This window comes from Diaporthe citri (assembly GCF_014595645.1).
Source record: "Diaporthe citri strain NFHF-8-4 chromosome Unknown scaffold_1, whole genome shotgun sequence".
NCBI classification, from domain to species: domain Eukaryota; kingdom Fungi; phylum Ascomycota; class Sordariomycetes; order Diaporthales; family Diaporthaceae; genus Diaporthe; species Diaporthe citri.
In genome coordinates this window covers 1,540,314-1,555,252 of record NW_025064846.1, presented here as the reverse complement: position 1 = coordinate 1,555,252, position 14,939 = coordinate 1,540,314, and the positions used below count along the sequence as shown (strand labels likewise).

Here is a 14,939-nt window from a genome sequence, read left to right as displayed (position 1 = left end):
GACGTTCAGTAGCAGGCCTGCGCGTGGATTGTTCAAGAGGTGTTCCTCGGTCGTTGGTGGTCTTGTTCTGGGGACGGGCCGGTTCTGGAGGTGGGCTGTGTCTCTGTTAGCTGGGGAGTACATGCTGAGCTAGATAGTACTCGTACCCCATCCATTCCTCCCGTGGTGGAAGGTCCTTGGGCTTGATGCAAAGCGGGGACTCTCTCAAGCGAAGCAGCACCTCAGCTTCATATCGTATTGTCACGGCCATGACAGCCTCTTAGGAATACGTTTCGGGTATGTCAGTATCCTTGAGCCACCCCAGCAACATGTAGGCAGGGTGGTACAGCTCGAGGTCGACGCGATCAGGCTGGAATTGACTTTGCGGCTAGCAGCTGTGAAGGCTGCCCGAGGTTGGGCTCGTCAAGAGGCCTCTTGACGGCCAGTCTGCTCTTCGTAAGGCAAGTCTCGTGGGCAGAAGTGTTTTGTTTTGAGGGAACGGCCTCTGGGACTGCAGACCAGATGGAAGGCTTGATTTTGATGGTTTGATTGTTGGCAGGCTGATGGAAGAAAGAGATGATGCGGTGGTGGTACAGTGCCACCTGATGACGGGGTTGTGGTTGTTTGATGTCTGTCAGTCAGGCAGAATAATAACAAGGGATCACAGTACAGCCTGGCAAAGAAATGGTACAGAGGATTTGGTCCGAGAAGTGGCTAGGTAGGTCGAAATATTGGATGTTGTCAGAAGTGATTTGTCTGGGTGTTGAGCTGTTGTCGCGGGTGAAGTTGTGAGGTGGAGAAGGCCTTGCTGAAGTGTGGTTCTCGTCCCTAGTGTGTGTCTCTGACATTGAGGCAGGAGACCGCCTGCCAGCCTGTGGCCCTGAACCAGCTTCATGGTCAAGAGGCCGCTAACTGGCCTATGCGTTGTGCTTCTTAGCTCTTTTGAAAGTGGGGTGTCAAGGGGTTGCACATCCCCACTTGTCTACCTGCTGATACATGCTTCGCAGCATACCGTCCATACTGAGATATGTACCTGTACTTGAATTTCAATTGCTCCCTGAGCGCCGTTAGATGATCCATATTTACAGCGGGAACCGAACCCTTAATGCTCTTCATGTAGGTAGTCCATCACTGACAAAGGCACTCTTGGTGTTTTACATGCATGCACCATACACTGCTTTTGGTCTCGATTGCTGCAAAAGCGTTGTTGGTCTCATGATCCATTCTTGCCTGGTGGAAGCCTGGTTTCTGGCTATTGCAATCGAATTATGGCCTCGTCAATTCACACCTCCCAGGTGTCAATTTACTACATCCTGTACTCCTGTACAGCATCTTGAATGCCACCGTTGCTCCACACAGACGCTCGCTCCTTGTCTGATGTCTCCCATATCCTCCTCAGAAGGGCTTTGTAGGTCTGACGCTCCGACGCAGAGTCACACACTGCACTCTGCGCCTCGAGCCAGCTCACAATACCAAACCTAGTGACAAGAGTTGTGCTTCCACCTTTAATGCATGTCGCCCTGTAGATGATCCTCAGTATCTGTGCCCTGAGGTTCGGGCGCAGGTACGGATTGCTTGCCAGGGAGAGCAGCCGCTCAAACAGGCGTGTATTGTGGTACAGGGCCATGTCTGGCTCCCCTTGCACACCGTCCAGTAGGTAAGAGAACAGCCAGCTGAGCTCAGCGTAATAAGTGTCGTCGAGTTCTGGTCCGTCTTGCAGGATGTCGTAAACTAACGGCAGTCTGTCGAGCCTCCATGTCGGGCCTTTGATGAGAAACGAGTTTAACTTTCCATACAGGCAGTGCAGGGGGTTCTTAAGCACGTCGAGTGCATTCCGTGCGAATGCCACGATGTAGCTGGGTATCGGTCCTGCGTCCACGTGGCCTTTGCACGACTCGACGAGTTCGAATAGGAACAGCCACACCTGATCTTTCTCTTCATACGACGAGTCCTTGATCTTGGCGGCCATCTTGGCGATGTTGACAAGTGCTTCTTTCCGGATGCTGGTGTGCTCGGAGGCAAGCAGGGACACAACAGACCCTGCGTGTCCCTCCTCAACAAGCTCATCCGCCTCCTTGGTCGCCCACTTGGAGAGTGCTGAGTTGTCCTGGGCCAGAGACGATGGGGCTGAAAGAAGGTCTGCCAGCGCTTCTTCTGACAAGATGTGTTCACCCTTCTGACTATCCTCTGCTTGGGGCCGGTGCTCATCCTCGCCCGTGGAGAAGTCTGCCCCCCAGCTCCGCAGCTCTCGCGCGGCATTGGTCTGTTTTGTGTACTTCTTGAGTGACTTCTTCCCACTGGGGTTCTCGGAGAAAGCTGATTCAAACTTCTCGCGAAGTGCATTGAAGCCACTGTCGCTGTTGCTTATGCATTTCGTACATGACATGTATGTTGCGATAAGGTGGGCTAAGACTGATATTTCTTCTTCGTCTGCTGAGCTCAGGGAGAATGGCAGCTGCTCCAATAGCGCAAAAGTCAAGGGACTTATTGAGCCCGATGTCGTGGGCTCATCACTCTGCTCGTCAGAGACAAGATCCTGGATCATCTCAAGGTACTTGACAGGAGCGGTGGCACATCGTGATGTGCTGTTGTCGAGCAGAGCCCATAAAGCATCGCAAGAGGCCAGATTTCTGGATTCTCTCATAGAATGAAGAACGGTCAGCAGTGGTGATGAGTCACTACTTCCGGACTGAACAAGTTGGTGCTCTTCTGCAACAGCCCCGAGGGCAGTCTTGAGTGGCTCGAGTGATACACCCCTGGGAGCAGCAACAGACACCTTTAACAAGGCTACAAATGGTGACAGTGACAGCCCTTGTGTTTTGGAGAACCATCTCATCCCAGGAGAATACCCAGAGATGGCGAGCAGATTTTCCAGCTCGACCAGGCGAAGCGCTCGGTCTTCAGGACTTTCCTCGGCATCACCCAACCGCTGGATTGCGGAGATGAGGAGGGATGACACGTCGAACTTGGCCATCAAAGCCACCTGCGGAATGACTTCGTAGTACAGCCTCAACAGTTTGCTCGACGCCTCCCGCTGAAGCAGGTCTGAGTCGCCGGCTTCCCGGTAGCAAGCAATAACTTCTTTGATGCCCGGAGCTCGTTGGCAAAACGCATCGACGAGCTTCCTTGCAGAATCATCCCAAAGCGGCTTGCTTTGAGCCTTTGCTGCCTCCGCGTGCATCTTCAGGGCGACCTGGAGCTTCTGTATGGCCATCACGAGCAATCTGACTGCCACAAATGATACGAGCTCTACCTTTTGTGTCAGGCACTTGACAAGGATCTTCTGATCCATCGGCAGCGGTATTATGTTATCGATGATAATTGATGTCGGTGGAGGGAGCAGGGCGTATCCATTCTTGTGGCCGAAGAAATCGGGCAAGGGCGACTCAATTGTCTTGAACAAAAACGCTGAGTAGCCGATCCATGTCGCCGACAACTTCGGTTCAAATGTGAAGGATCGTTTGTTGATGAAATAGTGCGCAACTAACTCGGGGGCGGCTTGGAAAACAGTAACCAGGAGGTCACTGTGTCTCTGACTTGACCATGGGCGTAAACTTGAGCTCTGTATGAAGTCGGCTAAAATGCTGTTGCGCACTGGCACGTCATCTTTGAATCTGTTCATCCAAGTTATGCTCTCTAACCCAGGCTCTACCTCATCTCCGGCCGAAGGAAGTAGAGCAGCATCCGGGTCAATATTCCTTGGGTAGAATCCTGACTGTGGTCTCAAAGCGCCGGCTGATGGTGATGTGCAGACCAAGATGAGAAATGCATGGACTGCCTCTTCCACCGTTGTACCAGAGCCCTCCGCTGTGACACCGTCGTGTTTGTACTGGTAGAGTGACGCCAGCCGTCCTAGAGTCAGAGAATTGAGCAGCTTGCTTTTAGAATATCCGGCCAGCTTGCTGTCCTTGACGACATGATTCCGCAGCGTGTCAAGGATCTCGAAGATGAGATATGGGGGGTCATCCAGCAGAGACTTTGTCAGTGCTGGAGGAAGCTCCCTTTGTGACAGAAGTTCGGCCTTCCCCTCCGCGGGCAGGAACTTGAGGGCGCTTAAGAAGAATCGAATCGCGTTTGTGCGGGCCGAGGGTCTCTTCAGATCTTCAAGTCCCGCCCCAAGATGCTTTATACCCATATTGCGGGCCAGGGATTTGAAAGTGAGACTCTGCCCACGGAACATTGGCTTGGCCAGAGAACCTCCATCGAGGCATATGAGCTCCCTGAGAAGCCTCAAGGTAGGCGAGAAAATGAATTCTTTGCCTTTATCAGCCGACAAATTCCGGGCGATGAGTTCTTGATGTCGTGGCTGCAGTAGTGTCCGGCCGATGCTTAAACCAAGTGCCGTTAGATCGAGTCGTCTGGATATGAATTTTATCAGCAGATCCAGAGTCACTGCAACCGCGGACATGATATTATCGTTGTTTGCATGAGCGGCGTAGCTCCAAGTCTCCATGGTGTCTGGCAGACAAGTTGCTTCGAATTCGTTGTCTTGTCGCTTAGCCGACTCGAGATAATCCCTCAAGATTTGCACCTTCTCATCGCCTGCGCCATTCTCTGACAGCAGCCCATCGAGGAAGACCTTGAATGATTGTAAGCCTTGAAGATTGTCAGCGAAGATTCGTTAGGGTCCAGGGTCAGTTTGCATTACCATGTCTTGCTTTCAACAAATCCTGATCAAATGAGAGGAGCTGCATCAGCTGCCGGCTTGTATGGATCTCTTCGCTTGTTGGCGCCTCGTGGACAACCTTCTGCCGCTTGTGCGGATTTGAGGCGTCGGCCCCACGACCTCTCTTGACCATCTTGGAGACACCAGTGAATGATGATCACGAGTCTGGCGTAAAGTAAGGCCGACTTCGTCTTGCCAGAGCTTATGATGCCCAAAGCCGTCCTGATCAACCACTTCGATGGCTGCTGCTAACCAGCGCGGCACGAGGCAATCTTGCCCGGTATGGAGATGGTCGATAAGGTCGCCAGGATTCTGTCTGGGTTGTTTGTCGCTTGTCTTGATTTTGAAGTGGTGGTTGCGAATACTCAAGCGAAGCGACTCTTTTCAAGAATTAAACGCTCAAATTCGGTATGAATGAAATGTTCTCTGTCTCATGATCACAGGGTGATCGTCAACACATGGGCGTCCTCTGGTCTCGAAATTTGGGATTCTGCCGCTATCGTACAGTTGACCGCTTTGCCTTTCTCGGTCATCAGTCTATCAAATTTGGGGCTTACTGGGGGGGGGGCAAGCTGCAGCAGGCAGGGGCTAGTGTCCCATCATCCCTGGGCCAACCATTATCGCTTATCTAGAGGACGGGAACTTGACCTAGGTACAGGGCGACCTGGAAAAGATTATCCATGTCGCTACAACGCCCCACAAAGAATGTAACAATCTTCAACCAATCACAGCTTATAATTTATCCTTTTCTTTAATTAAACCTACACCGTTACAACACATTCGGGATGTAATGCTATAAAAAAGCTACCTTTTTCTCTCTTATTTTTACCTTGAAAAGCTGGTATTCTTTTTGTGGTGACGCACAGACAAGAAGGGAAAGTCAAGGGGCCCTTCGCCAACGCCACGGAAGTCACGAATTAGGCTTCTTTGTCAGGTTTCCACACTGACGGTCAACGTCAAGTTGGCTGGGTCACTGTATCGTCTTCAGCGCCAGACAGGCACACATTCTCAACCAAGCCATGCAGAAGCAATGCGATTGTTTGTACATTAGCTCTCCAGCGTCGGGCTGAATAGTTCATGGTCACTCATTGGACTTCCCTCGAGTCTACTTACACAATGTGGCCCATTTCTGCGGCTACAGCGCAGGGAGGATTTCCACATCATTCAAAATTAGAAGTGGACGAAGCTGTTCATGAATTAAAGTCTTTGGTATTTCCGATATCACATGCCAATCGTAACGTCCGCTCCGTATGCCCCATTGCCCGCTCCATTCAAACCGTGCCGTACGTACATGTGTACACAATGCCTCCCAGTATATCCCGTACACCTGAATCCTGAAATCGCAATCCCCCTCCCCGCTCCCCCAACATGACATTCATTGAATATTATAAGTAGAAGTATCATCCATCAAGGTCAGCCCGCTCACAGCATGTCACCCTGGGGCGAGTTCTGAACAAATGCGTGTGGCAAATTAGACATCGACCCAGGGCCGAAATTGGGATGTGACCATTGCGGTAGATTTTCCCGAGACCGGCTGCCCGCTAAGCGAGACCGAGTCTGCTGTGCCGGGCGGTTCACCATGTTTTCGAGAAAGAACGACCCTTCGTCGTGTTCCGGAACTTGACCGTTGTCTTCCATGTCGGAGTACATCTCATCGTCCGACGTAAAATGCGGCAAATAGGACGCCGGCGCCGATGGCGAGGTTACGGAACGCGAGTGTAGACCTGGTCGACTATAGGCCGTCGCGAATGCGCTCGAGTTCTTGCTGCTGCCATCACGCGCAGGTCTCTCAGCGAACCCATTCTGGAAGGATGTGTTGCTCCCGGCCGCGCTCAGGATGGGCAGAACCTGTTCGTCGTATAGTTGTGCTCCAGACTCAGAAAAGGTGTCTGGCGTGTACTCTGTTATGGTCCGAGAGGATCGCCCGTCGCTCGGTGGGCTCGTGGACAAGTCATCGAAGAAGTCATCAAGGCTGTCCAGCTTGGATGCTAGGTCTGCAGGACCAACTTCTCCACGGACTTCATCCGACATCATCGTGTCTGTCCTATCGGTGTTCGGAAAGTACCCATATGGGAACTCGTCTGCATGGAACTCCACGTCAGGGGTCGGTGCCGATTCGATGATCTCCCCCTCGACGCTCTGGCACATGTAGAAAGAGGCATGGATGTTCGCACGCGTGGAATCCGTCTTCTTGGCAGGCACTGGAATCGCCCAACCAGAGTCTTCCGGTATGCCGAACAGGCTCTGAGCTCTCTCGTACTCTTTGCGGACCGCTTTGGATGTGGGACGCGTCATGCTCATCCGCAAATGGTGTTTGTCCATCGATGACCCCGACATCGTCATGATGCTGTCCAGGACATCAAGTGCTTCCATACAAAACTCGGTTTGGAGTAGCCTCAGCAAGGGTGAGATAAGATCCGAGCCATGGCCCGCCATCTCAGGTTTCCTCAGGTCGATCTCGGGAATGACCACCCGCAAAATGCGCATAGTGCACGTCTTTACCCAGCCGGATTTGTTCGTCAGCATCCCCATGAGAGTTGTGATCAACGCGAAATCCAGTCGTGGGAGGAAGGACTCCTTCAAAGCCGCAAACATTCGAGTCACGAAATCTTTGGGCGTGTCGTCGTGCGGCGAGAGGTAGTCATTGAGAACCAGGGCCACGGTCGAGAGGCCCTGCGTGACTGCAACTTGTAGAAGGGTCTCAGCAGTCTGTGCAACATCATCGCTCGGCTCTCCTTGCTCCAGTGCATGGACAAAACGAGGAAAATTGGCGACGATGGCGAAGAAGAGACGGTTGTCATCTCCGATCAACGGATCAGCTGGTAGCGTGACGACCCTGCTAATGGTTTTGAGGGTTGCTTCGAGACATATGGAGGAACGCAGGCCTTTGTACAGCAGCGGCTGCAGCCCTTCGAATGTTCCCTCCCATTTTGACGGTTGCCCGTCCATGAGCAGCCGGCGGACGCTCGCTTGTTGAAGCTCAACCTTGTCCATGAACTCATTGAGCATTTCCACAGATTCAAGGAACTCGCGTTCGTTGATAGACTCCATGCATGCACAGGTTGTCCAAAATAGCTGGGGAAACGTGGTCAACTTTTCCGCTTCAAGCTTGGCAATGAGGGTCTTCAGGGTCGTCAAAATCTCCATGGCGAATGACTGGATCTCGGAATCCTCGTCAGCAACGGTATTTGACAGCCTGGCAAGCATATCGCCCAACATATACTGGTCCAGTGAGGTCAGGATGCAACGGAAGATCTGGAAGGAACGGCAGGCCAGATGTCGAACAGGACATGTTGTGGCCCATGTCAGAGAGAGCCGACTCCACTGTTCCTTGATTCCTGGGAAGGTGATCTCAAACGTTTGCACAATCCTCTTGGTCAGGGATTCCATGCTGGGAGGAACCTTGGTGTCGTGATCATTAACCTTGCCATTGCTGTCCTCATAGCCCCAAACAACGGAGCGATCATGCCGCCGAATCAGTTCGATGAGGTCCTCAATGGGCTTCTTCAATTCCTCAGGAGACTCGTCGTCGAGCTTCGAAATGACCAATTCGTGGATTAGGTGCACGAGCATCTCCCGGGCTTGCTCTTGAACCAGAGGCGTGTAGTGGTCCCACAGAACAGTGACCACCTGCAACAGTACCGGTATACTGTCTTTCTGCAGGTTGACGGGGGACACCATGAGGTCCACCAGCAATATCAGAGAGAGCTGGCCGAGAGAAAAGCCGGCTTGCTTGGTACCAACCGGGAGAGCGTCAGTCAAGTCAGCACAGTAAGGGAAATGGTTGACGTCTGACGGGGGTGGCGCCGTTTCCCGCTTCTCGTTGGGTACCATTGCTTTCGGGGTAATCTGAAGCAGGAGGAACTCGACAACTTTGTGGCCAGGGTTGCTGTTGGTACTCGCGAGGAACACTACGATCTGCTTGGCGTATTCGACGAAATTCTGCTCTCGCCGCTCGAGGCACAACGACATGATGAAATCGAGCACAAGCCGCACATTACCAGGGTAGGGCCCCGTGGCGAGCGCTTGCCACAGAGCCTGCACTTCATTATGAAGCGCGGCGCTTGACTTTATCGTGATCTCCAACAAATTCGCCAGCAGAACGTACGACTGACCAGTTGGTCCGCCGTTTGGATCCACTTTCAATTCCACTGACTGGATCCAGGGCAGTATCACAGCGATGACGCTCCTCTGGTTGACTGGCTGCAGATCCTTGAAGTACAGCGTAAATTCGGAGAAGATGTAGAAAGCTAGATCTGTGTGTTGCTTGGACAGCCTCTCAGAAATCTTGTACTGAGCCAGCTTATATACTGCCTTCGTCTTGTCGGAGATGCTGATGTCAAAATCCTGAATCTTCGATATTTTGGCATGTAGGTGACGTTCTTCAATGGCATGGAGAACCTGTGCAGATCGGGTTCTGATATCACTCTGGTCATTGCCCAGGGTGAACAGGCACAGGCCCAGGAGCTTCCAGAAGGGAGAGGGGTAGTCGGGGTACTCGTGAAGAACTTGAGTGACCACAGTGAAATAACTCTCGAGGACCTTGGGAATGTCGGTAAGATAGCATCGTAAAATGCAGTGCTCCAGAAGATAAGGAAACTCCTGGTTGTAGACGATCAGATTCTTCAGCGCTCGTCTGCCGATCAATTTCATCCGGTCATTGCCATTGCTGAAGATGGTTTCTAACCACGCCAGCATTCGCCGCACGTCAAACTGCAAGGACGCGCCGCTTTCAGTTGTGACACTGATGGGGCCCGCGCAGAGCGCAGCCATAGCGCTCAGGGCAGAGGTCCTCAGGTTGCGCTTTTCGATCTCCATCGCAGCTGATGCCGTGTTCCTTTCACCAAGGTTCTGTTGGTCGATCATTGACTGTCTCATAGTGTCTTCTCTTTGACGGATCTGAGATTGGTTGGGTGAAAAGCCACACCACTCCTCCATCAACGCAAAAGCTGACTTGCGGGCTTCAAAAGTCATCCATCTTGATGGATCACTCGTTCGATTGATGCCTTCAAAGAGCTCCTCCATCAGCCCGCAATAGTGTCGCCGCAGTTTTTGAAACTCCCAGTCCATTTGCACCTCGCCATCCATTAGGAATAACTTCAGGTCTTTTGCGTAAGAGACGAGGTTGTTGAGTATCCACTCATCTTGATATACTTCAGGCTGCTTCAAGAAGTGCGACGTGAGTTTGTAGACGTGGGTAATCTCGGTCCTCAACAAGTCCATCTTACGATTCCGGCGGGGACTGCTGTTCGTGCGCTGATGGATACGTGCTCTTGCCTCGTCATTGCATCGGGAAGCGTAGCCCTGGAGTTCTTCAAGAAGAGTCCGATATATGTAGATGTTGATAGAACCCATCGCAGTGACTACAGCCTCCCGAACAGATGCAGACGAGACAGAGAGGAGTGGGTTGAGATATTTGAAGAGTGTCCTCGCCGACACAATCTTATCAGTCGACGAAGCCAAAGATCCCTTGCGCAGGTGCTGGTTCCCGTGCAGTGGATTAGACTGCGGGTTCCCGGGGTCCGCCAGCGTCGTACAGGCGAAAACTAGAAACAGTTTCCATTGCTCGATCAAGACATCTGGTTGCACTGTGGGTGTGCGCCCGACAAAACGAGCACTTCCTGGGTCCGAACCATAGTAAAGGCCCCGAGAGGGCTCAGACAGGAGCGTGATTGTTTTGTACATCTGGAGGATGCGATTGCAGATGAGATCGCGCCCGATTGTGACAGTAAAAGGGCATTTCTCGTACGCGATCCGGATCAGATTCGGAAACAGTTTAAACCAGAGTGTCGTATCGTAGGAAACATCGCTTGTACAGAGCTCGACAAGGGCACTCTGGTTGTTGTCTTGCATCCCTCTCTGCATACGGCTTCGTTCGGCAACCGACAATTGGTCATCCTTGAAGTTCATAACTTGCACGGAGTCATTTTCGAGAATGTCGATCAGTCTCAAAGTGTCCTTCTCCGGGCTCGTCGACTTGCCAAGTGCCGTATCAAATTCAGTGATTAGCCGTAGGACCGTAATGGCGAAGGAGCGTACAGTGCGAGACTGTGAGCAGAGAAAGAACAAGCCGTGCGCTTCGATCTGATCAACTTCGGCCCAGATACTGGATATGTCCAGCTGCATGCCTCGTTTGTCAGCAGCACTGTTTTCACCGGCTTCTGCGACAGCGTGCCTCTGTTTCTGCTTAATTTCTTCGATCCAGATCTGAAGTAGCTCAACATAGAGCCTCAAGGTGTTCTCGACATGACCGGGGCCGAGCATTCCACCGTCCGACATGGTTGAGTACCTGTCATCAAAGTTGAAGATGAAACGGGAAAACCCAGTCGCCACGGGTTGTGCATAAGACTGTCGTGCGATAGCCTTCAGAGACTGGGCCGATGAATCGGCGATGCTGTACTGCAGATGGGCCGTCCCTGTACAGAGTAGGTTGATAAGTGAGTTGAAAGGGATGTCTGCAGACAGGCAGCGCGGAAGGGCTTGTACGGCGACATGAAGAAGTTCGTAAAAGGCCTGCTTCTGGTCCTGAGGGCTCTGGTGATCATCGCGGCGGAAGTTGAAAGTCTCTGAGATTGGGGTCTTTGGCCCAGGACTGCTGAACTTCTCCTCCAACGCAGCCTGGCCTCCAAATGTGTTGTCGCAGATCATCGTGATTTTGCCCAGGATCTCACAGAACTTGACATAATATTCTCGCACCGCGTCATTCAGTAGGTGACTCAAAACCGGGCTTGTCTGGGCTTCTCCGCCAGGAGATACCGCAGACGGGCTTGGCAGAGAATCATCCCTTGGGGACGCAATGATCGGTGACGTGGGCAAGCGATCTGGTGGCGGAGTCGGGGCAGGATAGTACTGAGGAAACGGCGGACGGCCTTCCTCCCCCCTTTCCAGATCCGAGACGATAACCAGAAAGGACCTTATACCAATGACGATTTTGTCCGGATCGAGGTTCTCGATCTTCAGGTCCTTGTTGGAATTGAACTGTTCAGCGTTGACAAGAGGAAAGATGAAGTTTTTGAAGCAGTATTCTGGCTGCTTGAACCCGATTATTCGGATGATCTGTGTGAGGGGGTCTGCAACAGAAGTGTCACTGGCAAGCACGGGGCGTCTTCCCGGGGGCAAGACTAGCTTAAGAACTTCATCGAGCTTCCTGATTGTACCAGTTGCAGTGTCAGTAGTCCGCATCAGGTATGTCCACACAAGTCGTGACAAAACCTGCAGGCATACGGGCCTGGTATAGCGGTCCTTGAGCTTTGTCTGCAGTGATAGTACGAGCTGAAGCCACTGTGAAGAGAAGGTCTCGGGAGGCGACACGCAGAGCATAGTAGCCGTCAAGGGAAACGCAAATGTCCAGTGGCGTGGCTTGACAAATATTTGCCCAAGCCGCGGGCTGATGTTGGCAAGGACTTCGGCCCACTTTGAATGGCTGAAGTCGCTGTTTTCGGCTTTCGCAGCGATGGGAAGTAGCAGCATCTCCAGCATTTGACAAAACGCAGACTTGACCTTTTGACCATGTGACCGCCCGAAAAGCCTGCCGAGTGCGATCATGAAATTGCAAGTCTGGTCCCAGGCACCAGGGCTGTTGACCTTCAGCCTCAGATGTTTCATTCCGCCGAGGACCAGCTCGATCTTCCCCTCTGTGGCATCTCGACTTGCAGACATGGGACTCTTGAGAACCCCATGCTCCTGGAGTGAGCGGTCCAGATCGGCAATGAAGCGCTCCGTGACGCCTGTGAAATTGATATCGCTCATGACCCCGAGAAGTTGCGCGAAGAGATTCCAGTTTGCGAGTTTGAGTGGCGAAAACATCAGCTGCTCTGTGTCGGCGATCTTCAGTTGGCTGAAGATGATACCCTCTAGCTTATCCTCCATTTCAGGTGTGATGGATGAGAGAGTGCTTTGGCCGATTACCTCGAGCAGTACTCGACACAGAATATATATGGAAACCAGGGACCGACGTTCGGCTTGGGCTACGAATTCCTGCTTCGATGTGACGGATGACTGGCCATTTTGCTGCAGAGCATCCCCGATGCCATTTCCGTTGGGCTGCACTGGCTCCGTGTTCCTCCTCTGCAGAGGACCGGAAAGGGTCTGCCCCTTATACGCCGAGCGTGCTTCGTTAGCGGCATCGCTTTTGCTTTTTCTCCACAGCATCATGGAATCGATGAGCGCCTTCGGTTTCGGACTAGCGATGTGACCGAGGGCCACTATGCTCTGGTCGAAAGCGGGATCCACGCCGGGGCCGCAAATTTGCTCGATTTGAGGCTCTGGCTCGAAAGGCACCGTTATAGATTCATTCAGTTTCTCCTCGGCTTGGCCGATGAACTGAGTCGGCGTTAGCATGCGCCCTTACAACGGATACCCAAGATGTCCTACCGAGGTAAACAAAACGTGGAGGGCATACTCCCCCACAGTCTTCTGCTCATCTCTGTGGTGTCTCGAGTGCGAATGGTGATGCGCGTGGTCGCGCTTGCCCTTCCCGCTATGCATTCTTTCCAACTTCCTCTGCGTGAAGGCGTTGACACTTGTATCTGTCGCCGACGAAGTCCGCTCTGGTATTTGAGGCCCAGGAGTCAATGATGCGCCTGACATGGCAGTAGACGGGCGTGAAGCGAGGGCTACGTCTCCATAAGGGTGCATCTCAGCTCGTTCCGGTGTGAGCCCAGTGCCGGCGGCAGCTATTATCTGGGGGCTCAGTGGGCTAGAAGAAGAGCTGGCACGACTCCCACTCCTCGAGTGTTGTATTCCGTGCACAATAGAGGTCTGTCGGTGATGTCCATATGTACCCCTCGGATCAATAATTCGGTCGAACGCGCCGCCGAGGGCCGAGCGAGAGGCGGGTGGCTGGTTGCGCGGCGCAGAGGAGGGGGAGTGTTGTTGAGAGGACGGTTGCTGGTGTTGTTGCTGGTGGTGGGACTGCGACTGCGACGGGGAGCTGGCGGGTTGCGCGCCAGCCTGCAGCTTTTCCAGGGACGACTCGCGAGAATGGGCTATGTATTGTGCTCTCTGAGGATCCAGCGCACCAGATGTCACGGTCTTGTCCCAGTCCTCATCCTCCTCGTGTATAGGTGACCGGGGCGAGAACTTCAGAGTATCGTAGGCATGGTCGGGCAGCGTCGAGGAAGGAGCTACAGGGCAGCTCTAGTCAGCACACGGCAACACGCAATCCGAGCCCGCGATCCGCAATCCGCAACCTCGAACAATGCAACTCTTTGCCCGCAGCGGTGGGATGGCTCCGGGGCGACTATGGGGGATCGCAAGTAGTGAGGGAGAGCGCGGGAGTGCAGCGTGCAGCGCGCAATGTGCAATGGTAGTGCGGTGTCAGGAGAGGGCAACAGGGACGGGTTGAGGCGCTGGAAACAGACATGCTGCTGCCTCGCAATGGTTCGTTCCCCTCTTTTGGCAGTGTTGTGAAACAGGTGAGGCTCGGATTGTGCACAGATGGGATGGGCCCGCCACCCGAGCTGCCGAGCTGAGAGCGTGCTGGAACTCGTCGTTTCACAACTCAGGATACCCACGGGTGTCGAAATGGACCGACTTACCCATGCTGGGCCTCTCTCCAGGCCCCTTTTATACAGGGCATCAGATGGCCTTGATGGAAGGTGATACACCCCGGCCGGGCAGATAGACGGACAGACAGGCAGACAACGCACAGCTATGCCCAGGTGACAGGGTGGTGGGCAGGTGCGGTATGGAGGTATGTAGTCTAGAGGGTCTACACGGCGGCAGCAGACCATGGAGGTGGGCGGTCGGGGCGGGAAGGTTCTCCCACTCCTGCAGGTCCTCAGAGTTGTGGTGTCTGTCTGGAGCCCTGGCGCCCTAAAGGTACCTGACCACACCTGGACAGGTAGGGGTATGGGCCGCTTCGACGGGCCAATCCAGATCTCTCTGAGACTCTCTCGCCCTCTGCGGCGGCTTCCGAATCACCTCAACCACAGGTTAATAAGAGGAGTCTATGTGCGGGCGGGCGCTTGACTTCCCAAAGTTGGTTAGATTGCAGAGAGCGAACGCAATCCCAGGAGGCATCTCTATGGACAGGCATGGCAAGCTGGCAAGCGAGAAAATGCAAGGTACGCACAGCATGACAACCAATCATATCCCAGGTAAGGGTCCTGCCCGAGCGTCTATGGTTTGGCTGCACCATCATTCCAAGCCATCTGCATTCTGACAGAATGCTGCTTGTCACTCGAGCGATCTTGTTCGGACGCTGTAGGCTGCGTAGGATTGTTGCTGCGCAGGTGATAAGACAGCGTTGCCGTCAGCAGAAGTCCCAAACGCGACAAAACCAGCGGGCCAT

The 14,939-nt window shown here is 53.3% G+C and overlaps 2 protein-coding genes across 2 annotated transcripts; both read right to left on the bottom strand.

The window, feature by feature from the left end:
• Nucleotides 1–1,285: 1,285 nt before the first annotated feature.
• INS49_000414 (uncharacterized protein) lies at nt 1,286–4,778 on the bottom strand (the record flags this gene model as incomplete). The annotated part of the gene is made up of 2 exons (XM_043161252.1): nt 1,286–4,575; nt 4,628–4,778. 2 exons carry the CDS (start codon nt 4,776–4,778, stop codon nt 1,286–1,288), a joined length of 3,441 nt encoding a protein of 1,146 aa, XP_043029758.1.
• A 1,289-nt stretch (nt 4,779–6,067) lies between these two features.
• INS49_000413 (uncharacterized protein) lies at nt 6,068–14,188 on the bottom strand (the record flags this gene model as incomplete). The annotated part of the gene is made up of 3 exons (XM_043161251.1): nt 6,068–12,967; nt 13,019–13,770; nt 14,185–14,188. 3 exons carry the CDS (start codon nt 14,186–14,188, stop codon nt 6,068–6,070), a joined length of 7,656 nt encoding a protein of 2,551 aa, XP_043029757.1.
• Nucleotides 14,189–14,939: the final 751 nt, after the last annotated feature.